This window comes from Apostichopus japonicus, chromosome 2, assembly GCF_037975245.1.
Source record: "Apostichopus japonicus isolate 1M-3 chromosome 2, ASM3797524v1, whole genome shotgun sequence".
NCBI lineage: Eukaryota > Metazoa > Echinodermata > Holothuroidea > Aspidochirotida > Stichopodidae > Apostichopus > Apostichopus japonicus.
In genome coordinates this window covers 10,023,322-10,050,246 of record NC_092562.1, presented here as the reverse complement: position 1 = coordinate 10,050,246, position 26,925 = coordinate 10,023,322, and the positions used below count along the sequence as shown (strand labels likewise).

General features: G+C 39.1%; 1 protein-coding gene across 6 annotated transcripts in view; it reads left to right on the top strand.

Moving 5' to 3' along the window:
• The first annotated feature begins 608 nt into the window (after positions 1 to 608).
• Positions 609 to 26,925, top strand: part of LOC139977458 (DNA-binding protein RFX2-like) — a 29,958-nt gene continuing 3,641 nt past the window's right edge. The window contains exons 1-13 of one of the 6 annotated variants that reach the window (XM_071986832.1): positions 609 to 864; positions 8,488 to 8,678; positions 14,398 to 14,599; positions 18,909 to 19,224; positions 20,076 to 20,380; positions 21,148 to 21,373; positions 21,814 to 21,914; positions 22,726 to 22,874; positions 24,049 to 24,146; positions 24,879 to 25,028; positions 25,626 to 25,834; positions 26,262 to 26,410; positions 26,591 to 26,664. In XM_071986832.1, the coding sequence (XP_071842933.1) occupies positions 8,504 to 8,678; positions 14,398 to 14,599; positions 18,909 to 19,224; positions 20,076 to 20,380; positions 21,148 to 21,373; positions 21,814 to 21,914; positions 22,726 to 22,874; positions 24,049 to 24,146; positions 24,879 to 25,028; positions 25,626 to 25,834; positions 26,262 to 26,410; positions 26,591 to 26,649 (2,139 nt within the window). In that variant the 5' untranslated portion in view covers positions 609 to 864; positions 8,488 to 8,503 and the 3' untranslated portion in view covers positions 26,650 to 26,664. Of the gene's footprint in view, positions 865 to 8,487; positions 8,679 to 14,397; positions 14,600 to 18,908; positions 19,225 to 20,075; positions 20,381 to 21,147; positions 21,374 to 21,813; positions 21,915 to 22,725; positions 22,875 to 24,048; positions 24,147 to 24,878; positions 25,029 to 25,625; positions 25,835 to 26,261; positions 26,411 to 26,590; positions 26,665 to 26,925 lie in introns of those variants that run through there. The other 5 variants (XM_071986826.1, XM_071986809.1, XM_071986818.1 and 2 more) reach the window with 5 other exon arrangements.

Sequence of the window (26,925 nt, the reverse complement as noted above, 5' to 3'; positions counted from 1 at the left end):
CATAGAGACGTCGGAACATAGAGATGTAACTAAAATTATATGTCGAGGCCTGAAAGCCTTTAAAACATGATTTCTCATGGTAGAAATCATGGATACTTTTCATACATAGTATAAGGATTGCCATATTGAGTATATATCCTATTGCTTGTGAGGTCAAAACTCCTATAAGTCACCAGAAGTTAAACTCTGAAAAACCTTTTACATGATATCTAACGATGGAAATCGTGGATACCTCTAATACTTGGTGTGTGGATTCATAATTATTGAGTACAAGACCTCTTTTGTTTTTATGGAGGTGTGTATATAGCCACGACTGACCTGTTTTTATCATGCCATGGTGTTATTGTAACAGTTAGTTCGGGTTATACTAGCAAGCAGAAGTCTAGTGCATTGTAGTCATCGAAACTTCAATGCATTTTGCATTCTGGTTCAGTAGAGAAGTCGTTTGGGCATTCTAGCACGCGCATGCGTACGGTAGTCAGTTCGATCTATCATTTCTACTGAATATACAGTATATGCAAATAACAATGGCCGCCGTTGTACATCAGCATTATAAGACGCTTTTGGCTGTAAGCCTCATTACTTCCGCAGCTTTCTTCCTAGCAACCGAAATAAATTAGTGCACAGTTTTCTTCTATTTATAGCAAATTTAGACCAAAAAATGGATATTTGTTATCATTAAAAGCGATAACATTACATGAAATATCAACAATAGGAATTAAATGTCGAATTTAGAAACAAAAATCCTCAAAATGACGGATTGATAATTATTAACATTAAAGTGAAGTGGTTTAGCAACAGTTGCCTTGAGAATAAACGCCATAGTCACCGTAGTCCTGGCGACTGTATCCCACCAACGACAAGGTAATTTTCTTACTTTATTCTTTCTGAATACAGTGTAGTGCGTTGTCCGCAGTGGGGCCTCTAATCGGGCTTCAAATGTTAGGTTTAACAGCCATTGATTGATACACTAAATGATTCGATTTGTCAGATATCTTGATATAAATGTAACATTTCAAAATGGCGTTAATGCTTATGTGGAGTATTTCCGTGTGTTAAATGCGGGTAGCCGATCGTTTGCCTGGCTACCATAACTGTGTCGAAGAGACACTCGTAGTCGTAGTCAATGTTGAACTAGCATTAGACTATATAGTAATAGCATTTTCAAACGCTTATTGTGCGTGCAGCCTGTACGGCTTTGCCGATAGGTTACATCCGTGACAGTCATTAGTAACATTAATATGTTTTAGATGAATTTAACATCAATTAATTTAACATGAATTTGCAGTAACCTAACATTGAAAATACATAGGCTAGGGCATAGGCCTAAATTGTTTCTTTTTATATCCCAAGCTTTTTGGACAAAATGTAAGAAATGTTAAATAATTTAAGAGTCCTATGAAAGCATTATCAATGATGTTGGCATAGCTGTCGAATACCCCGCGTTATTGAAACTTAACCAAAATAGGTGCTACGGGCTACGAGGTAAAAGTGGATGAAAGAATGACTTTGTAGCCTGTTGGCTCGTAGCCACTAAATTCCACCACTTCTGACTTCGTAGCCCGTTGGGTTTACTTAAAAACAAGGTTTAGGGTTAGGGGTTAGTGTTAGGGAACTTCTGACTTCGTAGCCCGTTGGTTTTTCGCCAATAAATACTTCACAACCCCCATTTCACAACTTCTGACCTCGTAGCCCGTTGGTTCGTCGCTACTCACTTCTGACTACGTAGCCCGTTGGGTGTCGCCCCAGATCCCCACGTTCCCGTTGAATGTCATCCCACATCTTCCGGCTTTACTTTTCTTTACAGCATGACTGCGTAGTCTGTTGGTTCGTCGGCAACATAAACCAAAACGGACCATGTACCCCGTTGGATATCGCCCGTTTTACACTTATATGCATTGTACATTCGAAAAAAAGGGAAAAAATGTCTAAGTCCAATAATCTTAACAATTCTATAATAGCGCCATCTACTCAAGCACATTATAAGACTGCGTTGGCCGTTGTTCGTCTCCGTCAAATCCATGCACAATCTCGGATCCAGCGGGGTATTCTGCAGCTACTCCATGATGTTTACTTTAAAATTAAGAACAAAACAACAATGCTAGCTAATGAATATGATCAATGTGTCCTACACTTGTGTGAAATTCCTGATAGATTTAAGGTATCAAGTCCATTAGTGGTTGCCACGTTATTGTTGTTGAACGTACCATTACAAACTAGGTGTTCAGTATGTTTGTACAAAGTTACAGCAGTATATCATCACAAATCTGAATACATGTGCTCAAAGTGATGCAAAATGGAAGCTTCATTTTTAGAGTAATGTTAAGTAACATTAAAGACCAATCTTAACCTCGGAAACGGCCCAAAACTCAATCTACAGTATTCGAGCGAGTTGTTTACATGACTCCGTTGACAGAACTGAAGCACATACTGCACACCCACAGTACTTTTCAATGGTACGTTCATTGACTATGATGAGACGACAATTATGGACTCGATCCGAATTAAGTTTTGAGTTCATATGTCAATATCAGTAACAAAATTCATTCAAGATCTAGGGCTATGTCTAATTACTACATTCTTGCTTTCACATGTATCTGCCTTATGAATGAACTAATGGAAATTTCATGATTTAAAAGTGTATGTTGGTGTACGGTTACTGAGTACAACCACACACTGTGTTCAATATGAGGCTGCACTGAATGACACTGTAGTTGCCATGTTTGAAAGTCAATTTGTCGCCACTTTTTGAAGGTAATTTTTATCTACACATTTGACATCAATGGAAAGGCTTAAACTTGATACCCTACACAAGTTACAGTAAAGAAAGAAAAATACATTTTGTATTTTTTGAGGCAAGTTAACAGGAATTTATACCCATTTAACAGATTTAGACTGCAGTGTTCTGCATTTGTACAAGTTTCAGTTCTTCACAGCTTTCCATGCCATGCTGTCTTTCCTGTGCAAAGACCAAATGAATTAAGTTAAGTGTAGCATTTTTCAACAGCTTGTACGTTGTAAACTTCTTTCTGGGTAAAATATTGACATGGGGAAACCGCTTAATGAAATGACGTGAGAAAAGTGATTAATAAAGCTAAAAATACATCATAATTAGCATTTTGTGACTAGTCCTTATGATGCTAAATTTACCCAATTATCTTATTGTTGTGTATGCAGTAAGCCTGGTATTATTAGCAGCATTGTTATAAATGCAGGATTCTGTGTCCGAGACAAAATGTTTTGTCCAGGGACACAAAATCTTCAAATTGCTTGCGTCTGGTGGACACAAACTTTGTTGTTGTTGTTGAGAAACAAACCCCCAAGTACACACTCACAACTGGGTCTATGGTAAACATCAGAATACATTTTTGAATGAACATCTTTCATTCCTTTAAAAAAACCACAACTTCATTGAAAAGAACCAAAATTTCTTCCAGTCCTACAGATCATTGAATTTGTTTGAATAACATAACAATCAACCGCAAGGTACAGTGTTAACACACTCCATTACAGAGATTTTCATGCTAAAAATAGACAATAAAGCTTTTCAAAAATTCCCTGCAAATTCCAGAAGCATGGGACTATAACAGATTTGGCAAGGGCTGTTGAAAGAGGGGCTGGAAGGTGGAAATGAGTTGAAAGGGCAGGGCAAGGTGGGCGAAAAGAGGGGCGGAGCTGGTTGCCCTGTAAAACAGGCTAGGGTACTGCACCATCTGCCCTATACATTGTGTAGAAATTTCACAAAGCATAAGAAGTGATACGATCGCACCTTTACAACTACACTAGTGAGTAAACATTGGTCATACAATAAACGCAATTGGTGTTTGATTGGGACGCAAGCTTTTTTGACGTGACGCAAAATTTTGGGGGGACTTACGTCCCTGAGACACAAAGTTTATTCCTCTAGTAACATTACTTAATTTTTCTACAACTGGTTATTCTACTACAGGCTTTTACAGCCTTCAAGTTACTTTGTTAGTTTATCATTCCAGACTTCTTTTCATATCTTTCATAAATCAATATAGTTCAACATTAAAAGAGTTTCTCTGAGGCTACCAGCACCTTGCAAAATCATCCTTATCAGGTCAGCAGAAATTTGCATTGGTAAAATTGCCATGTAAATATGAAAATAAAAAAAAAAATTTGAGATACAACAAACTTCAATAGAATGTTCCAACTTTTCTTTTCATTGTAACATGCATTTCATCATGACCTACGGTATACTTTAATTTTCTGAGCAGCAAATTTGGTTGTTCAAAGAAAAGCATCACATTCTAGTGCATAAGTTTACACTATTATATCTTTTTCACTACATTGTCCTAGCGAAAGGCAGGTATTGTAGGAGGCCTATTGCCTGAAATTGCAAAAGCAAGCCTTTGTGTGTTGAGCATCTAAACATGTTGCAAACAGCGTTGAACCAATAGGAAATAATGAAGCTCAAATGCTTGTAAAATTTTAAGCAATATTATCACAGTGACCAGTGTCAATCATTTAAGATTTTTTTTATTTTATTTTTTATAAAATCAGTGATATAAAATTATAAATGCCACCATTTCAATTTTTAACAGAAATAAATTTTAAAAATATCTTGTAACTTCTCTTATATATCATGAAGTGGTTCAGTAAAGGTCTGTGCCTTTTGCATCCGCCTCGCTACCGGGATGTTTCTCAGACTGGGAACCAAAGTCCTCGATCTGGAGATATCTCTCCCCACACTCATATTAGATTTCAGATGCTCTAAGGTTAAGGGCATATGGAGTGGATGGGATCTCTCTTGATATAGTGTGTGGGAGTCACTTACTTCAACCTTCTATCGCTGTTGTGGCTGTAACTGGGTGAACCGGAGTAAGTGACTGCGCCTCGGATAGAGAATTCTGAGACTGTTGCATGAGAGGCCAGGTGGACCAGCACCTGATCATAGCTGACATGATGCTGTTAGGTACAGTAGTTGGTCCACGAGGACTACAGTACATATCCTCACTCTTCCTTGGTCTGTGATCTGTGTTCCATTTATTCCATGACTTATCCTGGATAAGTGAAGGACCTCACAGTCCTTGCGACCTGCTTCTGACTGATGGTCTCAGGGGAGACCTGCCAGAACATTTTTCTCGGTCCCCAATGATTTCTGGACCTCTCTCGGGGTAGGTGTTGTAGGGTGGTACTGGACCCAATGGGTCTGTGCATGGGCAGGGTGCCTTGGGATTTGGCATTGTCCAGTCAGAAGCTACCAGTACAGTCAGGAGCGCTACTTGTCAGAATTTGTCCTCAAGTGCCAGATTGGGTTGAAGATAACTAAGCCACAGTAGTTGGATTTTAGAGTCTAGAGCTGTTGTCTGGTAAACAGCCAGGTCATATTTTCTTGCCAGTTATCCTGGTTGCACATGATGCAGGTGGATTGCGTGCTTGTCCCAAGTACAGCCTGGACGGAATAGCGAATAGATAGGTACCACATTTGATGGTTGCCCTTTCCTCTATCAAACACCATCAGAGAAAATAGTTTAGGAAGAACCTCCCCTCCCCCTCACATGCATGTAGCCTACCGCACTCAGTTTTCAAACTATGGAACATAAGTTATTAAGTACTAACCAAGCTGAACCAGAAGTGGACTTAAAAGTTACCTTCCAGCCTAAGAGATCGGTGTAAGACATGTTGCCAAACAGTGCTGAATGGAATGGAAATATTGATGCTCTTGTAACATTTTTAGCTCAATATTATAGAATTTGTGGAACCAAATCAGAGGCCATTGTTAATTACTTGAGATTGTTTTCTAGCTCACTGCTACTGTACCTCTTGCTCTTAATTGCTTAGACATCTACCATTAAATCCTGCTACCAAACTGATGTAAATCAATACTTAGCTAAACCATATATTTGGCATGAAATGGTTCAGTCAAGTACATTGGTAGTAATAACCAGGGTTTCATCTAACAATATACAAAATGAAAAAAAACAAGTGCACCACACATGTAATGTCTCACCCAAAAATACTGTATACACAAGCCCAAAGTATTGTTTATGTACATTATTGTATTGAAGTGACAACAAATACGTCATATTTTGAAAGAGCAATTATACCTTGACAAACTTAAGTCAAGGTATTGCGGTTACCAACAGTACCTATTCATACAGAAATGCACTGCAAGAGTTTTTTGCCAAAAGTTGCATTTTTTCAATATCCAAAGCTTTGTGACCTTGAACTGGAAGCCAGGGGTCTACCACTGCAGGTAAAAGAATACTATTTTTCATGCAATGAAAGGTTCGTTCATTGTGTACAGTAGGTCAAAACTAACTTTGTTGACAGGTACTGTATGTGGCAGTTCTGTTTACATAATTAACTGTGTATCCTTTTGTTACCACAGAAAAAGCACTAAATGTTAACATACATGAATGTATTCAAGACAAACAGAACCTGGGATTGAAAAAACTCACCAAAATCCATATCAATTAGAAAAAGATAGATCAGATTTTGATAAAATGAAACCAGTTAAAAAGAAAATCAAATAACCCAGTGTTCTGTTCATTAAACGACTGAGCACTGTGTATCATTAAGATCACAAAACCTTATAAGTCATCATGCTCATGACAAACATCACATGTATTGGGGGAAAAAATGATCAAAATTAAAACAGAAGCTGATTTAAATTTAAAAAACTGATTTATCCCACAAAACAAAATAACCAAACCTGCACCTTTTTTCTTCATTCCTTCATACCACCCAGGGAATAATTTAGTGTGCAATATTTGTATAGCAATTTTGAAGTGTCTCCCAGTACAGTCAGATTCTGTTTGGGGTATAAATATATAGTAAGTACTGAATTAAAAAACGTAAAAAATTATGCAATCTTTGCGACGAAACATGACTGCAGGATGGGAGTGCTAATCTGGCTTGAGCTTTTTCCGCGAATTCGCGGAATATCCATGATTTCTTTTCTACCTCGGGGACAAAAACTATTATCTTAACACACTGTAGCATACACAATCTGGAGCCTATACCACAATTTCTGCAAAGTTCCGTGATTTTTTTTTACCCCAGGCTCATCCCTGGCTAATAGTACAGTATCCGTTGATACAGAAATTTGCAGGATTCTCTTGACAGTCTGACACTGACCAGTCTCTATAATTACACAGAGCTATTCTGAAAATTGCCTTTCTTATTAACTGGATAAAAACCTTAGAGGGCATAGAAAGTTCTTAAGTATTATTTTGACCCACACACTGAATCTCTGGTAATTTTCTTACATGATCCTAAGCATGCATGGTGGTAAATGTAATTAGCTGAAAACTGATTTTTACCTTTCAGCTGGATCTGTAACTTGGCAACGTTTGTCTTTGTTTGTTGCTAGGAGAAACTCAATTATATGGTTTGGCTAGGAAGGGCATAGTGATGAGAATTGAGGAATGGTCTTATCAAAGCTGGTTAATGATTGAGCATCTGTCGTTATCAAATGTTTCATTGACAAGTTTGTAGCTAGTGTAATTTTCATGTCGAAGAAATTGAAATTTTGTATCCAAAGTGATTAAAAGAGAGAAGAAAAAAATATATGCTGGCCATATGCTAGAGAATTAGTTGAGAAGTTGAAAAATTGATACTGAGTTTATGGAGGTTTGCATTAGGATACTTGTGTATCTGTACATGTGTAATAAGTGTTGCAAGGATTTTTTTTATGTATTAATTAAAAGTCAAAGTTCAAAACCAAGTTTTGCCACACTTTGCACTGAACACACACTGAGAAAACGTTGTGACTTTTTGGGGGTTTGCCAGAGATCATGAGCATATCAACCACTTACACAAGTTTAGTGTAAATTGTTGAGGATGCCTGCTGTTTTAATTGGTACTGCATAAGCACTGTGCCATTTGTACATGGTCAAGAAGTAAGGAGATTGTATGAAATAATTTATCCAGTATCGCATTTCAAAATTCTATGCAAATTGTGCAGACTCTGAAGCTACATGTGATTTGGTCCATTATTAAGCCAGAGAACACACCATTTAAAGCTAGGGGTTGGTTGCCTGGGTAAATTTATAATTTTTGTTTTAAATAATTAAAATTAAAACAAAGCTTTTAATACTGAATTCTTGTAATTTTATTGTAAATACATAGTTAGCAGACTTGTCTGTCCTAAGCAGCCACTTATGTATTTTACAAAAGAAGGCAATGTGCTGTCTAATCTACAGTACTGACAAATGTTAAAATGATGTAAACATTCAAAGACACAAAAGCAAGCAAACACTAATTTTTTGGTATAAAACTGGAAAGACAGCCTACATTTTCACCAACTGTCACTGCTGAACTCATAACACTGGAAAACTAAAATTTTGCTGCACAAAATAGATCCTCTATTGTAGTACTCTGCACATAGCTTTTGACAATTTCATGACTAGTGGAAAACAAGCAAACGGTGTCTGCACCATGGTACGGCTACACTGTATGGACTGCTTGTTTATCTCATGTGGAATGACGACATACGTATGGCTTTTGTTGTTTCAGATAACGTGGTTGTAGTATGGCCAGTCAAGGGCTTGTGTCAGAGATGCAACCCCATAGCCAGCCAGGTAGTAATACTCCACAGACACAGACCATCCAAGTACCATCAGGACCCACCATCATATCAGCACAGACACCAGTCTCACAACAAGCTGCCCACGCAGCCACTGCCGCTCAGTTTGTACAAGTTGCAAGTAGGTTCTTCTACCTTTGTTTACTTTTGCACCTTAGACAAGTATGTGCAGGGTCTTAGAAAGTAACCTTCGTAAATAAAGTACACTTCATTCTGTAGTTTGTTCGGATGAGTGGTTGAATATATTTTTGAATTTTTTCTTGAGATGGTCTTCTCTCTATTTAGCTTATCAAGCAGTGCTGTGTGTAATAAAATATCCATACATTGTAGTTTTTTTTACTGTAGCTCAAAGAGTTGAGCTTTTGTCATGGCAATGCGTACATCTGTCTGTCTGTCCGTCAACAATGGTTGAAAGGCCACTGTCAGCATGTACTGTACATATGATAATTTCTTGTCAAACTTGGTGAGGTTATAACACATTTCAACAGGTTGATAATTGTGCAAAAAAGTAGTTCTAATGTCATTTGGGGTCAAAGAGAGGTCAAACAATGAAATCACACAAAAACCTACTCCTAAGGTTCATGTTTGATTTTCATTAAACTTCGCGGCCATGAGTGTTCAGTAGGTGATTGGTCATAAAATATGTTTTTAGTTTGATGCCAAAGGTCATTTGGGGGCACAAGAGGTCAAACAGTGAAATACATGCCAAAGCCTAATCTTCAGACAGTTTTGGTGTTATTGTGATTTAATGTGGCCATGGGGATCATCAGCTGATGGGCCATGAAAGTGATTCTTTTATTGTATGGTCAGTGGTCATCTGAGTGAGCTAAAAAGACATCACAAAACAATTGGTCCAAATCTAGCTGATACCATCTGGCTGGGTCCACTGTGCAAACATCTGGTTGTACTCTGGTTTGCAAATCCTTGATTTTTTTCAAAGCTACTAATACTACTACAGGAATTTCCTAGCAAGTACTATAGATTGTGTCTTGGATAGGAGGCATTTGGCAGCCAGCCCCTTTTTATCCCACCCTGCCCTTTGAACCAATTTTTACCGCCCACCCTGTTTCATTCGCCCATGTACTTCGCTACTCGCCAACTCCGTAGTAGCTCCATGCTTTGACCTTGCAGCGATTCCATCAACCAAACTCTTCAAACATTCCTGTACCTACAGTGTGCATATTTCTCGCTAACTTCCACACAGTTCACTACTGCATGTACATACAGTAGGCCTGTTGGAACTTGGGAGTTTCAACTACACATCACAAATCCTCAAACTCTCATACAACATTTACCCTGGGCACTTTGCAGTGTTTACAACAACAAAAAAAGCTCTACAAAAATTACAGTAAGCCTAGATGTAAATAACTTTTTACGCAAGGTAGATTAAAAGAAACTACAGTGGCTACTTTTGACGATACATGAAGTACAGAAGTTTACACACCAACGTTGCACCAACAAAATTAACTGAAAGCATGTGGTCAAAGGGACCGTGAAAAAGTTTGCAACAAAGAATCTAGTGTGGTATGAATACACATTTTACAAGTTAGAAAAGTCTCTCAATTTGCAGAGAACAAACAAAATCATTCTTCATTCATGAGCAATAACAACTCTGTGTTAGCAGACAGTACCGTGGTTGTCAGTTGCTGCCGTTTAACCAAGTACCATTGACTGGCTGCCATTCACTACTCCAAGTTATGACTCACAATCATCTGTGAGTCTTAAGTATCAATATTCATTCACTTGTGAACATTGTCACTTAAAGGCATTGAAGACTCGCCCCAAACCGTGTGCCGCACTCCTAAAAAGTTACTTTCCGTTGCTTGCAAATGACGTTTTCTTCTTGTCGCTACAAAATGCAGACAGTATTGAAACGTGATACCTTGTTATCTTTTATCAAGACCTGAGATGTCCACGCTGCTATGAACACTGTGGGTATTGACCGTAGCTGTATGTATTGACTGCACACTAGTGTCTACAGTGGTGTTCCGTCGAGGTTGACCTAGTCGTCCGATTTCAAAACGTCCGAAAACGTCCGAAAACGTCCGAAAACGTCTGAAAGTGTCTGGTTCCGTCCAAGCGTCCGGTTATAAAAAAAAACCGTCATACCCAGTATTCAAAGCCAAAAGCGTCCGAAAACGTCCGATGTAACGTTTACTAGCCCAATAGTAACAAAAGAGTGGAGTGTTTATCTAGAGCATTTGCGGTCACACGGCCGCGACCATTCCTCAGCGAGATAACAATAGCCTGTAAGGATTACAAGTTCACTGAAAAAACTCTGTGCAGAAATATTTACTCACTATCATTTACTATTTTGAGACTTACAGCTACCAAGGAACATTTTTTCCTGTCATACGACAATTTAATATCGGTAAATACATACAGCACTTTTTGTTAACAAATATTATTAAAAGCGTGCTAAGTTCAAAGTTCGATTCCCCCGCGAGGTGGTACAGTACCGTCTCGGCCATTTGACACGAGACACGGACGAAGCTCTGTGCCTAAATTGATATTTTAAAGGTGACTAGGAAAAATAAAGTCACAGGCCAGGAAAAAAGGAGGTAATACGGGAACCTCGTTCCCGGGAAATTTTAGTGACTCGCTGGAAATTTTGGAGCAGAGATAAAAAAAAATCTTTGTCACTCGCGGGAAATTTTGGAGCAGAGATAAAAATAAAATAAAACAACAGACAGCACAAACATGGAGAGGGAGGAAGAATGAAAGATGGAAAGGGAAAAATGAAAAGAAATAAGACGTGTCCGACAATAAAACATCATATGTGAACCATTAAATTAGCACATTAAACTCTATTATTACCGATTTACCGTCAGCCACTATATCTGCGGGTCAATATAGGCCTACGTGCACTACGTGACCTAGGCTACACCAAATATCGAACGTTACTTGGGCTCAGCATGTTACGGGACTTCAAAGTTATTCTGAAATTTTCGTTATTTATTTTTCCTTCAAACGATGATTGCGAAGGTTCCCATGTACAAAATCTTACCCTATGCATTTTACCTCATTTTGTTATAATAATTATAACGATTTAATAAATTTTGAGCCAAAACCGCAGGGAGTATATCCAGTTAAAATCCATCTTCCCACGGGACTGTATATTATAATAGCCTAGGGTAGGGTACTGGTACACACTGCTTGCGGTACTTGAGAGTTGATGCTGTAATGAAATGGATTCGTTTATTAATGCGGGGGGTTCCACGATGTCATTTATAGTTATATTTCGCCACTTTTTTTAATTTTTAAGATTTTTTGTACGAAAGATTGATATTGTACGTATTGAAAGTATATTTTCTGGAGTAAACAACAGCCGATTAACGATATGAATAAATCTGTACCATTCTTATGTATGTAGTTTATAATCCCGTATTTACGTAGCCCCTATGTTTCGTTCTTATTGTCTGAAGTTCCAAACACGTGGTGACTTGTTGATAGTTAAAAACTTTTCATTGTGAACTTTTGAACTTGAAGGGGTTGCTCTATTCCAATATCATGGAATGGTGGGGAACTCCCAATTTCTTTTTGTGTACGGATTACTAGTTTAATCCATGTGCGAACGTGATAATATAATATCTTACGTCGAGTATGAAGGAAGAATGGTGTGGGTTGCTTTTTCCAATGTTTGTGCATGCTTTTCTTTTGGAAGTGTATGTCAAAAAACAAAGGCCCTAATATAGCGTGTTATTTTTTTATATTTTTTATAACCGTGCGTGTAAGAAAGAGGCAGAGAATTTGCCGCTAAACGGCGAACCTTTCATATGAAAATATGTATTATTGACATTTTCCGCCTGTTCAAACCTTCATTGAACATCCTGTTCTCCCTCAGTTGATTTGAGTAGGCCTATGCTAAACCAAAACTTTGAACAAAAAAAGAGGTGTTACGTAAAAAAACTTATACTTCTTAGAATGTAGGAAAACAGTTTCCAATTGCATGACCTTTTTTCTTGAATGTCCGTTTGCCAAATAAAAACATTTAGGATCCACAGACTGACATGACAAAAGTGTTCGAGCACAATTTAAAATGGCGCTAAGATGCTTACCAGCTCCATTTAACTTGACATTGTAAGAACCAGTTGTAATCGAATACAGAAGAGTAAAATCCACGTAGTCCAACAATTAGTTTCATTTGAGGTTTCTTTTTCCCATGTCATGCGTACAAAAAACGTGATCACTAAATATCCCAACTGCAGGTGCGCGCACAAAGTATTGACTACCCTGGAAATCTAGGTCATGTCCTGGTTTCTGCTCACAAGCCTGACACCTGTTAATTTGCATTCTATTCTGACCTAACAAGAAGTTGTAAAAACTCTGGCAAACTGCCAAGAAAACGTGCAACACTATATTAACCCGTGTCGTAAGAGAGGAGGGGTGGCCCAAGCAGTCTCCCAGGTACCTTGCTTAGCGCGTGTGAGCTCAACCTTTGCTGCAACGTGCTTTACCCTGGATTCCTGGAAGTAATAGTATGTGCGCGAGATTTTACGCCCTGGGGTTTGTTTCTCAAAATGTTCAAATTTTGCGAATAACATTTCCTCATCGTCAAAACAACAAACTTCAATAACCATTGAAGAAAAAAAGGAAAATAACCGGACGATTGAACGGTGAGAAAAAATACACCGTTATAGGGGTAAAACGTTCGTAATATTTGCATATTACTAGTACTTTCAGATGTTTCCGACTTTTTAAACTGTTACATTTCGTGGCGCCTTGTGTGTCTGGTAATGGGGGTACGTTCGGCGTTATCAATAAAAAGCTTAGCAACTTTGAAGGAGCTACTGGGGTGACATGTTACATCATTGAAATTATTTTAAAAAAGGTTCAATACGACGTTTTGAGCCTAGGTAAAAAGATATTTTTGTTGAACGGAAGCAACTCAGAACCAGGATAAGACATAGTGGGAATGGTTGGTTGTCGCCCGACACCGATGGCCATTATCATCAATATGTCGTTATTTATCTTATTTCGTGGAACTATTCCCCACTCATTCTGCTTGAATTTTTGTTTCAAAAGGTTAGTAAATAGTTGTTGTACATTGCATGCTTTTGTCAAAACATGACGTTACTTCAATATGTTTCTTCGCAGTTATTTTTTGTTCAAACTTGTATCACCTTTGACTTTGTTTGTAGCAGAAATACTACCCAGTACTGAAAGTTTATTCCGTCCGGATTATCGGACGGTTTCAGACGTTTTGCGGGCTGTAATAGAACTGCCTCTAAAATCGCTTTTGAATAGAAACGTAGTTTAGCTTTAAGCGTCCGAATTATCGGACACATGACGCTTTTCTGAAATGAAAGGGTTCTTGCCTCTGTAATCCTTACTGTTTTGTTACTTTGAGTCGGGCTAAAAACGTCCGGATTATCGGACAGAATCGGACATATCACCATTGTAACTTCTATTGTAACAAACTGAGAAGATCGATTTAATCTGGTGTGAAAAAGTAGGCAGTAAACCGCATGTTCCGTCCGGATTAAAAGTGAATATTGTTGGAGTAAAATGTACAAAAGCGTCCGACCGTCCGGAGGTGTCAGAAAACGTCCTAAAGTGTCCTAAAGTGTCTGGAAACGTCTGAAAACGTCGCGTCCGGACGGTCATGTCAACCTCGACGGAACACCACTGTAATTACCGACGGTAGCAAGCTGTGTGTGTGTATTTTCTTGGATCGATGGTGGTGTCTAACACTTCTGTTACACCTCATTTGAAACTAAATCAGATTACCGGCATGAGACGTTTCTTTGTGCACGAGTCTTCACACCCTTTAATATTGTACTACTTTCATCATATTTACAAACAAAAATGCCAATGTTCCTTTCTCTCTTCCTCAACAGCAAGACAGGTCACTGACCTCACGATGGCCCCCGGAGCGAGCTCAGGCCCAACTGTGACTGTGCAAACAACGAGTCAGGCCGGCCAAGTTTCACAGCAGTCCAGTGTGCCCACCCAGCAGCCTATCTATCAAAGCCATGTGCAGTACGTACCAGGACCTGATCATCACCATCGTCACAGTACCATCTATGCTAACGGCGCTATGTGAGCTCATACCCCCAGACTGTAGTTGATGTGTTGAAAGTGATGTACAAGTTTCACTGTACCACTTCTGTGTTTTGTTGTGAAAAGGCTTTCTCATTCATTACCATAATGCTCTTCCATCCACCATCACAAAATTTGTTATTTCCAAATCATTTCAAAAATGAGGAGTTGAAAAATCTCGAAAACTCTTTGATTGGCAAAGTACACACAAAGTATGCATGTATATAAAGGTCGTCATCATTGTGGCACAAAAGATATATATTGATATTATTCTCGCTCATCCCGGATCGATTATATCTTCATTGGTTGATCTAGGTTCAATGTAAAATTATCAAAATCTTCTTAAAGTTTATTGCTACCTTCATCCCTTCATAGTGGCACCTGCAGGATGGTTTTCTATTGCCTGTTCAAACTTAGCTCCTTTTCCTTTCCTTTTCCTATCCTATTAACACCCACTTTTCACATCGCCGGAGTGTCACTTGATTAACTTTTATTCAATTTTATCATGAGGTTTTCCATAAATGGTAGGGCCTACTATGGTGAGGCAAAAAAAAACCATATTTGCATATGATAATTTATTAGACTAATGTGCTAGATTTGCATTTGTTTTGTTTCCAAGGGTTGGTCTTTGGCTAAAATGCTTGACCATTGTAGTAATTAGAAAGGTGTGTGTCATCCTGGTATACAGCAGCCTTTAGGTGTTCTGAGTGTTGTTTAAAGGAAGTCCGTTTGACGGGGAAAAAGCAGGAACATGTCATTTCCCCATTAATGTCCATTAACAAGTGTTGCTCCATTAATAATTTGCACTGAAATTTGTTAGGTTTCCAATGTTGCTACCAGCACATTAATCATATAGTTAACGTCAGTACCTTCCCCTCCCCCCCCCCCATGCCCAGTGTGCTAATGGCGTTGCTCCTCACAGAAGGCATTATTTTTCTACAGTCAGATGGTAGCATGTGTACTCAAGTGTGACAAGCAAAGTTTACATTAACTGCTACTTCCAGGGCTCCAAAATCTCTCTATAGTGATGAAATTAATCACAAATTTCAATTTGATAGCTTTATTTATTTATCAAATTAGTGGTGCAGTACAAATACCATGGTGGAAAATAGTTTATATTAACCAAATTATTAAGAATGATAACAGAATACATAGTCACTAAAGAAAGGAGGAATGAAAACATGTGCAGCGTGGGTGCCTTCCAATGGTCATGTACAACATTAGGTTGTGTGAATGTGTGTGTGTGTGTGGTATAAACAGTTCAAGCAACAAACAGGATGTGTTTCATTTAGAGAGTCTTCTCTCTGAGTCTTGCGCCGCAACCCGTAAGAAAACGGATGCGACGTAAGACAGGATGATACCTCATTTACTCGGGAGGAAGTTAGCAGAACTCCCACACCGATACTACCATCACCAACATTAAGAGGTTTTGTTAGCATAATTCGGCCATCTTAAAGTCTCGGTACTTGTTTGCCAAATTTAAACTTGAAACCTTTTCCAGCTTACTGCACTAAAAGCTCAGTGAAAAATGACACCTTTCTATGCAATTTTCATATCAATATTGGTTATTTTTTATAGAATTATCTGCCGTTAAAAATTTTCAGCTGCATAAAGTTTGCCAGATTTTTGTACGAGTCCGTAGATTCTACAAACTTGAATCAAACTTTGCAAGCCCTGCCCAACAGTTCATGCGCAAGTCAAATCCATCTGTTTTAGACCTAGGCCTACTTTCACTTTCGTGGCTAGCTAGTCTTAGGTCCCTTCGCTTGAAAGGTTTCTTTCTCTCGGTCTTACCGATGTAGCTTCCCAAGTTGTGTCATTTCCTTCCATTGCAATGAATAACAGGTCATTTCAGACGTTTTCCTCCATGGAATCGTAGAAAGTGGACGATGCATAGTAATATATACATTGTAATATCATATACATATCAATGCATAGTTTATATCATAGGTCAAATATCAGAAGAACTCAATGTGTACTGCTGATTTCAATGGTGATTACATCAAATCAGATTGAAATCATTTCTACTTTGTGCAGCAGTTGAAAACTCCAACTGAGTTTTCAAACTTATGCAACCTGTTTAAAAAGTGGTCCCATGTTGGTAACGTTATCCCCCTTGCATGTAATATCTTTTGAGTGCACTGTTTTTGTGTATCCACTTAAAAGTATCTCCTTCATCATAAACCACATCCTTCCCCCACCCTCCCTCCCCCTTCTCCCACCCTCCTTTATTTGTGCCGAAAGGTCAGTCGCTCTGAAAGACCGTTGACCTCTTACCCTTGAACTATTGTCGTGAACTTACAGACAAAGAAGACGACTTGCATGCAAGGCATATGTGTCGAATGATCTGCCTGCTTATACCTGCATGTGGTACAACTCATATTACTGGATGTCAACTTGGCAAACATAACTACACTTTCAATATGGTGGTTTTGGATGTAAAAACACAAACGAAAATTTATCTTCAAAATGAATCACAAAAAGTTATGTTCAAAATGTTTTCTGATGGTGTATGAGCTTTCATTGCCTTTTCTTCTAATTTTTTCTTTAAACAACTGTTTGACGTGAATCTAGTGAAAGTCTATGACGACTTTCACATCTTGTAGAGCAGGGACTATTTCAGTTGCATGATAACGATCGTTAATTAATTTAGACGTTCTGGTTTAAAATTGATATTCCATATATCTTACATTGAAAGTATACATGCGAAGCCCTCATATTTTCTGTCCTTATCATAGATATAAACATTGGAGACCTTGAGAATGAAAGTCACCTTGAGAATGAAAGTCAAATGTAGAATGATCGAATCTGAAACCTAAAATTTGTGTAAAGTGTTGGTAGATTCTGTTTGTGCAAGTGATTCAAACAATAGTAGAGGTGCTACTTAAAACTTACCAGTGTGACTTTTGATGCTAATTTTCAAGTTCATTGTTGCAAGAAGATTTTATTAGATATATATATGCAGGGCAAATTTTTAACATGTCTTCTGAGACTACCAGAGTTTTATCTGCACGACCTCCACTGCTGTGGAGATCATCCAGGGGACGACTAGTTGTTTGCATCAAATGCAGATTGCATTGTAACTAAATCCCCCAAAATAGGTAAAATTATCAATTAATATCACCCTCCTCCATCACTTTGGAGTAAACTGAAAAAATCATTTTTGAGTTTTATCCCAAAGCTGGTGGTCTTTTCATTTAAACCTACACATCTCTCCACCATTGCATTACATATTGGTCATTCTTTGTTGTTATTGTACTAAAATTGTTCTTCGGGGCAACAAAGATTTATAACCCTGTTTTCCGAGGGACTTTCAGACAGACATCCTTAAAAATGTTTGCCCTGATTTGATATATTTGTTTGGTGCCCAATTGTGGCGACATTTTCTCGCAATGTCTGATTCGATACTGTGTACATATTGGATTTAATGACTTTTCATTCTATAGAATGTCCCCACTCATGAATTTTGATTTCAGTTTGTGTGCAACATTTTAATGTCTATAGTATCATTGCACATGTAAAGCAAGGACATACCCTTATCTCACGCCCCACATTATTCTGCACTGTGCACATTTGATCAACGTTCATTTTGGAAAGAATTAACATAGCACTAGTACTAGTAATCAGAGATAACGCTAGGTATGTACATGTACATCTGTCTACAGTCGTTACTGCCAACCGGTCACCGCTAATTATCTGTACGGTAAATGCGACTGTCTGTGTTGATTTGGGTTAACTGAATTGCAATACTAAAATCCCATAGCAGTGTATAGTGACTTAGCATTAACTAGTCGAGTTTCATTTCAAATGAATGAAGGTTGAAATGTTGTAAATCCTGGAAGTTATGATTTTCCAAGTGCTTGTGGTGATACCAATATGAAAAAAATGTGTCTTTGGAGAGGGGTGGGGGGGGGTCAAGTTGGTAAAATGACCAGACATTGGTGACCAAAGTCAAAACGCTACTGTAGACTGAGGCTGACTGAGACTATACATTTAGGAAAAAATTCCCCTCTTCCATGTTGAAGTTATCATTAGTTTCAACATCTGTTTCTAGCTTATATCGTATACCGTCAGTCTAACTTCATGTACTAATAATTCATTGATGATAAATTGTTGCAGCTTTTTCATTCTCTGCTCTCTTTCTCCCCGCCATCCTTTCTTTCACCTCTAACCCGACACTGCTGTGGTCCGCCTCCTAACCTCAACTCACCTTTGGACCTTACCTTTACCCATCCATATCTACCACCACCACCACTACTACTACCGCTACTACCACCGTACACCTTAAAAAACAAAATATCTGACTCAGGCCCAACAACTACTCTTACAGTGATGGAACCGCGATGTACACCCAGGGGACGGCGATCCCAGTGGCGGCCGGGACGTACTTCACAACTCAGACGCAAGGAGGAACCAACATTCAGACTATCGGTACGCCGACCTGCATGGCAGGCACAGTGGTCGGGAGCACAGTAATCGGCGGTGCCTCACAGCTGATCGGGAGCACCATGTTGAGCGGATCCCAGCTGGTCGCAGCACAGCCCGGTAGGACCTATGTCGTCCAGGGTCACCCTGATGGCGATACCCATCCACTCACCCACACAACGAGGGCATCGCCTGCAACAGTAAGTTAACTTTGATGTAATATCCTTAAAATATATAAATACTTCAAATTTAATGTTGTGTTCTTCAAATTTGTAAAATGATAGTGTCCTTTAATATGCAGTTTTATATACTAAAGTGACTTGAAATCTGGGATGTTATTTTAACCTCTCATACTGTGAGAGAAACAAGAATGAATGCATTATATATGGATGATGGTTTCACTGCTCACCAATGTAAAAGGTGTCTGAACAATTGCTACCTGCAAGTTTTACATTAGCCATGGTTGGTTGGACCTGCATAGAGTAAGCATTACCATCTGCCTACAGTACCTTAATTGAAATAGTTGCCCTAATCATCACAGGAGTAGTGTGCATGTTTATGCAAGTTCTGTTGTGGGTAGGTGGGTGGGTGTAGTTATCAGAGTAAATCATTTTCGTGATGAGTTAATTTTACAACATGGCCTGTTTTCACACAAGGCTAGTGGCAAAATACCAAACTGAGACAAATATCACAAGACAGAAGATAAGTAGATTGGCATGAAATTTACATAAGGGGGGGGGGGGGGTGGGGCTGTGAAGAGTACAATGTACTAATCATTCTGAGATTCTTGTTGTGTATCTAACATATACAACAAATGTGTAGCTCTGTGTAGATTAAGTCATCTATTCTGCATGAGCTGATGTAATTGATTTCAGTTTGGTGGATCTCACTGGCTTGAAAATAAGCAATGGCAAACACAAAAACTCAACCATACAGCTGATTGGATAAATAAGTAGACACATCTGCATTATTACAAAACAGCCCACATTGTGATCAAGGAGATCGAATCACCCCCTGTGCTACACATTTCTTTTCTGTCCGTCTGTCCCAGGTGCAATGGCTATACGATAATTACGAGACCGCAGAGGGTGTCAGCCTCCCTCGGAGTACACTGTACAACCATTACCTGAGACACTGCCAGGAGAACAAGCTGGACCCAGTCAACGCAGCGTCGTTCGGCAAACTGATCCGGTCCGTGTTTCTGGGCCTTCGGACGAGGAGGCTCGGTACGAGAGGGAATTCCAAGTACCACTACTACGGCATCCGTATCAAGAGTACGTCACCACTGAATCAGTATCAGGATGACTGCGGCCATACAGCTATGAGGCAGCAACCCATAAACTCCACAAACAAAAGGTCAGTATGTTCATGTGCTAAAGCTTCTTCACTGTATTGAATTTTTTCTCACTAGCCTGTGAGCACCGTTCCTGGTGTCTCTCAATTGATAAATTCAGGCATGAGCGTTTTCCGCAAATTCGCGGAATATCCAGGATTTCTTTTCAACTTCGGGGACAAAAACTTATCCTAACAGACTGTAGCATATGCAAACTGGAGCCTATACTGCAGTTTTTGCAAAGTTCTGTAATTTTTGTTTTACCCCAGGCTCATCCCTGTAAATTATGGGCACTGATATGGTTGGTGAACTTGTCTCGGTCCAAGATACCTCTTCAGTATCTTTCCAACTATAGATACATGCCAGCAAAATTAAATAATTGTTTCACATTACACACTTGAAACCCTTGTCTGGTTGTAGTCTATTTCTCCTCCTTGTTCTTAATGTGGAGTACCATTAACATCCATCTCTAAAGGTAAATATTTAGCCTCCCTTTTTTTTTCCCTTCTTATAAGTTATTATAATGATGGGGTAGTTATGCTACAATCATAACGTGTCATTCTAATTAGATTGGTCTTGCGGCCTAGTTTCGACTAAATGGCGACCCATTAGGACAGGTATTTGAAGTAGTTTGGGCGCAGTATATAACTGCTGCCTACTGGAGGGATTGTCTCTGGGACAGGTTATCATTGACCAGGGGTAATATAACGTCTGTAACGTGCTTTGAGACCTATCGCTGGTGTAAAGTCCTCTTCTGTTCTCAAGTGGATCTGCCTTTCCATCTCATCAGGTTCAAGACTGGACACGGAGGTAAAGTAGACGGGGATGGGTCGGCAGGCAGTGCTGCTGCCGATCAAGCACTCGCCCAGACAATACATCATCAGCAGTACTTGGGTGACGCCACACAAGCGCTGACACAATTTGAAGAACTTGAATTTGAGGAATCTGCCATTCCAGAGGGTTGCACCAACGACGATGTTAAGGAGCTGCAAGATATCTACAGGGAACACTGTGAGGTGAGAGATTTCTTTTCATTTGATTTCTCTCTTGTTTAAGGGGAGGGGGATGGGAGGATGGGTTGGGGAGGGGGCAGCAAGGAGGGAGGGGGATCAACCTGCCAGTGCATTACAACATAAGATCTATATGTCTGAAGTTTTCTCTATATTCATTTCATTCCTGCTGTGGATGCTTAAAGAGTAGGAAACACTAGTAAAATAGATAATTATATGATCATAGGTCTTGGTGTTTGGGTCATACCTTAAATGGGGCGTCAAGAGTCCAGAGGTAAGAGACAGAGATTTTAGAGTGGGCTACTTGATAAAAAAAAATTAATGGAAAGTTTTACAAAAATGTGTTTGATGTACTGAACAGAGTCTGTAACTTATTAGTATGCATCTTTCAATCAGTTTCTGTTGTTTCATCTCCGTAATCTCTCTGTCTCTCGATCTTTCATCAGAATATTTTAAACGTGGTTATGAACCTGCAGTTCAATGTGATTGAAAATGTTTGGCAGGAGTTCTGGAGGTCCCCTTCCGTGGAGGCACAAAATGCGGAATTGTAAGTATCGCAATTTTACCAATGTTCTAGCATTGGATGTCTATGTATCACAAGAGTGGGGGGGGGGGAGGCAGGGCATTAAGCATTATCAACTGTATTTGACTTGCTGCAGGGGGAAAAGCAGTGTTTTGCCAAAAATGTTTTGCTTATTGCATCTATTTGTTGTTAGCAGCTAACATGTTTTGAAGAAAGGAATTCATGGTTTTGTGGTACCTATTGCACTAAATACAAAAAGAGTAAATAAAGTGAAGTTAAAGAACATCATTGTTTGAAGTTACATAATAGCCCTGTAACATTTCTCTGGGCTCTGTCAAACTAAAATGATACAAATTTGTAAAGTTTTTGTGGGTTTTTGTGGGTTTGTCTGAGAGAGCTAATATCTTGTCCGACAACCAAAACGTATCTGGTTAGGTTGCCTAAAGGACAGTGAGATTGTATGGAGCTGCAAGTTTCACCAAGGAAAGTGTGCTGGGGTGTTTGCTAAAAGTTAATTATGCTAGTAAGATGCTATGAGAAATGCAAGCCATGCTTTTGGCCCTATAGAATAATAAGAAAGGTTCGCTCAGAATCATAAGTGGGAATTGAGATAAGGCTGTGTGCATCTAATGTGGCAGTGTAGTCGTTCTAGATAAATTTGTGGGAGAGTTACTTTACTAGATATCAAACTGTCATTTCTGGAGGTAGTTAAAATGTACATTTAATTATACCAGTACAACAAAAACAATTACATTTATTCATCGTCAAATCTTTTAAGTTTGCATGAAGCAGGAAACAACATACCCTTAAAAAACTTCTTTCATCTCTTCTTCAGAGAGGAGTTGGAGAAACGATTGACAAAAACCAAGCTGATTGCCTTATGTAAAGCCAAGCCCGTGCAGAAATACATCAAACATTACGATCATATCTTGTACCAAGGCCTTGTGGAACTGTTAATACCTGCTGTACTGCGACCAATACCCAGTAAGTAGATCACTGTTTGATCAGATCGCAGTTTTGGTAGGCTGGGATGACTCCCAGGTCTCACGTTGAGATCTGTTGAAGATTGGGCGGTTTCACGATGTCATACTCTTATACCTGCGTAGTTTAATGAAGTTGATGAATTCTCCACTACTTCATGAAAGATACAGTGGAAAAGGGATTTGAGAGTCTCTTACATCCCTGGATCACATGATGAAATCTAGCCAATCACTCACTGACAAGGAGAAAGATCAGATGAGCAGACACATGAGAGCGTGGTGGCCAATTGGCTAAGGCGTCGGACCCGTGATCCAAGGATTGCTGGTTCGATTCCTGCCTAGTTCATTATATTGTGTCCTTGGGCAGGATGCTTTATCTCACTTGCCTCTCTCCACAAAGGGGTTAAAAGGGTACCTGTGAGGTAACTTGTCATTGGGCGCAGTTTATAACTGCTGCTGACTGGAGGGATTGTCTCTGGGACAGGTTATCATTGACCAGGGGTAATATAACGTCTGTAAAGCGCTTTGAGACCTATCGCTGGTGTGTAAAGCGCTTTATAAAAAGCAAATATTATTATTATGAAAATGGCTTGTGTTGGTTGTCGGTGACCTCACCAGGAACTGTGACACAAACATACTTAGTTAGAATCATGAAAGTGCCTATTATAATCAGGCTGCTATCAAAGGATAGTTTGCAGATTAAAAAAACAGTCTTTTCTCAGGTTCTTCTTGAGAGGGTGATATCAGATTTAGCCATCTGCTAATGCCCTTAACAAGTCTGTGAATTTAGCTATTGGTATATGTATTATGCCATGGAAACACACTCGGTAAATCTTAGATACACATTGACATTTACTGAGAGGTCTGTACTTTATTCACATAATTAACTTTTTTTGGCCCAAGGCATTTCGAATCTTCTGCCTGGCATGGCATGTTATTTGTATTTTTTGTCACGATAATCCTGATTGAAGGGTTGAGAAATTAAAGAGTACTAGTGCAAGTCTGTTTTGTAAAATAAAAAAATGCAAAGTGTCACCTTGGGAAGCTCCCATAATCGACAGCAAGACCACCAATGATAATCAGCTCTATGATTCATGTTCATTAATGAATCCATTGGGAAACTGTTTAGTTTGCTTCAGACATGTTATGCCCTGCAAATTTACCATTATTATTTCCAGGCACGTTAACACAAGCCATCAGAAATTTTGCCAAGAGTCTGGAAGGATGGTTGAAAAATAGCATGGTTGACATTCCTCCAGAAATGGTTAATTTGAAGGTAAGAGGGTAACAGGTTTAATTTCAAGTCAATCTTTCTATTGTATGATACCCACACTTCCAAGGTATTTCTCATCGATGCCAAATGTTATAATTATGCAAACGAGACGATTTTGTATAAAACTCTTGACGGATTTTGTATACAACTCTTGATTGGTGCTCTAGGCCATTTTGGGGCAAATACAGCGGTATTTACTTGAAGAATTATTGTGTTTTGCCTTCAAAATGTTGTTCGAGGTGGAAAGGGTAGAATATTAAAGGTGCTGTTGGTTACAATTTTGTCACTGTTAAGTTATGTTTTTTGAACATATAAACTTTATAAAACTAATAAGGAAGATATCTATGCGATACATAATTTCATTTGCTATGAAAAGGATTAAAATTGATCCGATGGGACTTCTTGTTGATTCACTATTTTCAAGGAGCTCATTTGACTCACCATTAAATATACAATGATCTGTTATGTTGATTGATTTCAATACTTGAAGAGAACTTGCTAATTGATGCTAAAGAATAAGCGGAAGAGTTTTGTGCACTTGTTTGGCATACTTTCCTACAAAGATTCATGTAACTGGGTCCACATTATAGTGTGAAGGGGCCCTCCTGCTAGTTTGCAATTGTCACACAAGATGTGACTAAAGTGTTTCTTTTCAGTGTATCACAGTGTTTCTTCTTCCCTTGGAGGCTTCACATCTCGACACGTCCCACTATATATACCTCTCCTCTCCTACAGATTGGTGCTGTGACTGCGTTTGCCCAGACTCTGAGGCGTTACACCTCATTGAATCACTTGGCTCAAGCAGCGAGGGCAGTCTTACAGAACACTTCACAGATTAATCAGATGCTCAGTGATCTCAACAGAGTCGATTTTGCTAACGTTCAGGTAAGACTCAGAATAAGATTTTACATAATGTTCTTCGCTCATCACTTACCGGTCTTCTCACAACCTCAGCAGTCTATTCCCCCGTGCCTAGAATGAACTGGTAACCTTGTAACCCTGTGTGCCCTGTATGGCCGGACTCCTCTGGTCAATGTCCTTCCTTCTCATGAGACTAATTCCCTACCCCATAGTGATTTTCTACTATAAACCACACAGACCACCCTCAACGACTCTACATTTGTCCGTACCCCCCAATTTAAACAATTTTAAACGATACCACCTATACAATTGGCCATATAAACCAAATAAGCGTTAACTGATTTTGCTTTCTTGTTTATCAATCTTTTAGGCACAACCTCATACAAAAGCAGTTATTGCTATCAATCAATGCACACCCACCCCACTCCACCCCCCCCCCCCCCTTCACCCTGTGTTCAAGTTAAATGATGTTCCAGGCAGCAATCTAAGCAAATTGATGTGCTTAGATTACAGCAATGCTATCATTTAAGCTTTACAGAGTTCTGGTCACTGCATTGTACTGTGTCCATGTGTAAACATTGTGGGTGTTGATGCTATTTTGTTGTTTCTCTTGCATTTTAGGAGCAAGCATCATGGGTTTGCCAGTGTGAAGACGAACTTGTTCAGCACTTTGAACAGGATTTCAAGCAGACACTTCAACAGCAGAATTCTCTGGAACAGTGGGCAGCGTGGTTGGAAAGTGTGGTGACACAGGTTCTCAAACCGCACGAAAACTCACCAAATTTTGCAAAAGCTGCCAGACAATTTCTACTCAAGTGGTCTTTCTACAAGTAAGTTGGAAGTGGCTTGTTCTACTGTAGAATTGTGGTTTACAGAACTTGTAACTTTGTAAGTCACCTAAAAATAATTGCCATTGTTTGATCACAATTGCATCAAATGTCGACAAGCCTTGTTTTACCGGTTTTGCTAATGTCATCGTACATTTATGAAACATTGTCAGGAAAGGGTGCCAGATAGGGTTTATACTCAAATTGCTTACACTTTTTTTTATTTATTTTTTTTATTATAATGCACATTTGTCACTATTTTGTCCGGGGAAGTTCCACCGCTAGTTTTGTGTCAGCCCCATAACTTGATTCATGTGTTTTTACTGTTTTTCCGTTGCCAGAAAATATTTTGTGCCACTTCCCAAGTGATGCCCACAAATGTAATTAAACCAGCTTTGTATTTAACTTTTTATGTTTCTGTTTTGTTCAGCTCAATGGTAATCAGGGATCTCACATTGAGGAGTGCAGCAAGTTTTGGATCTTTCCATCTCATAAGGCTCCTGTATGATGAGTATATGTTTTACCTGATTGAACACAGAGTGGCCACTGCAGCTGGGGAAACTCCCATTGCTGTTATGGGTATGTCTCTTATTTTCTTTCTTTCACACATTTATCGACTCACTGACTTATCACTGTCTTATTACTGACACAGCCAGTTTGGACCATTTTCTAACGCTAATACCCCTCTATACTGTCCTCTCAAATCATGCTTCAAAGCACTTCGATGATAGTAAGAACAGTACCTTTATCTTTTTCCAGATGGAAAGAAACATGATAATCATACTGTCAGTATGAGTGCTTTGAAGCAGGCCATGTGAGTAGAGTATAGAAAAAGTTTTCTCCAACTGGGTGGTGTCCTAGAATTTCAGACAATGTTTGAGTGATGAGTAAGACAGAAGCTGCAAATTGAGCTTAAAGCAGGCACGTAGCCAGGGGGAGCGACCCCCCTCCCCCCTCTTTGAGTATCCCAAAAAGTAAAACATAACTAAAAGCAGGAAATATCATTACAGCCCTCTTTTCAGGTTGAAGGAATCTAAGCGACCCTTCTTAATCTTTCTCCTGAAAGCTTGTCTGCTATGGAATACAATACTATC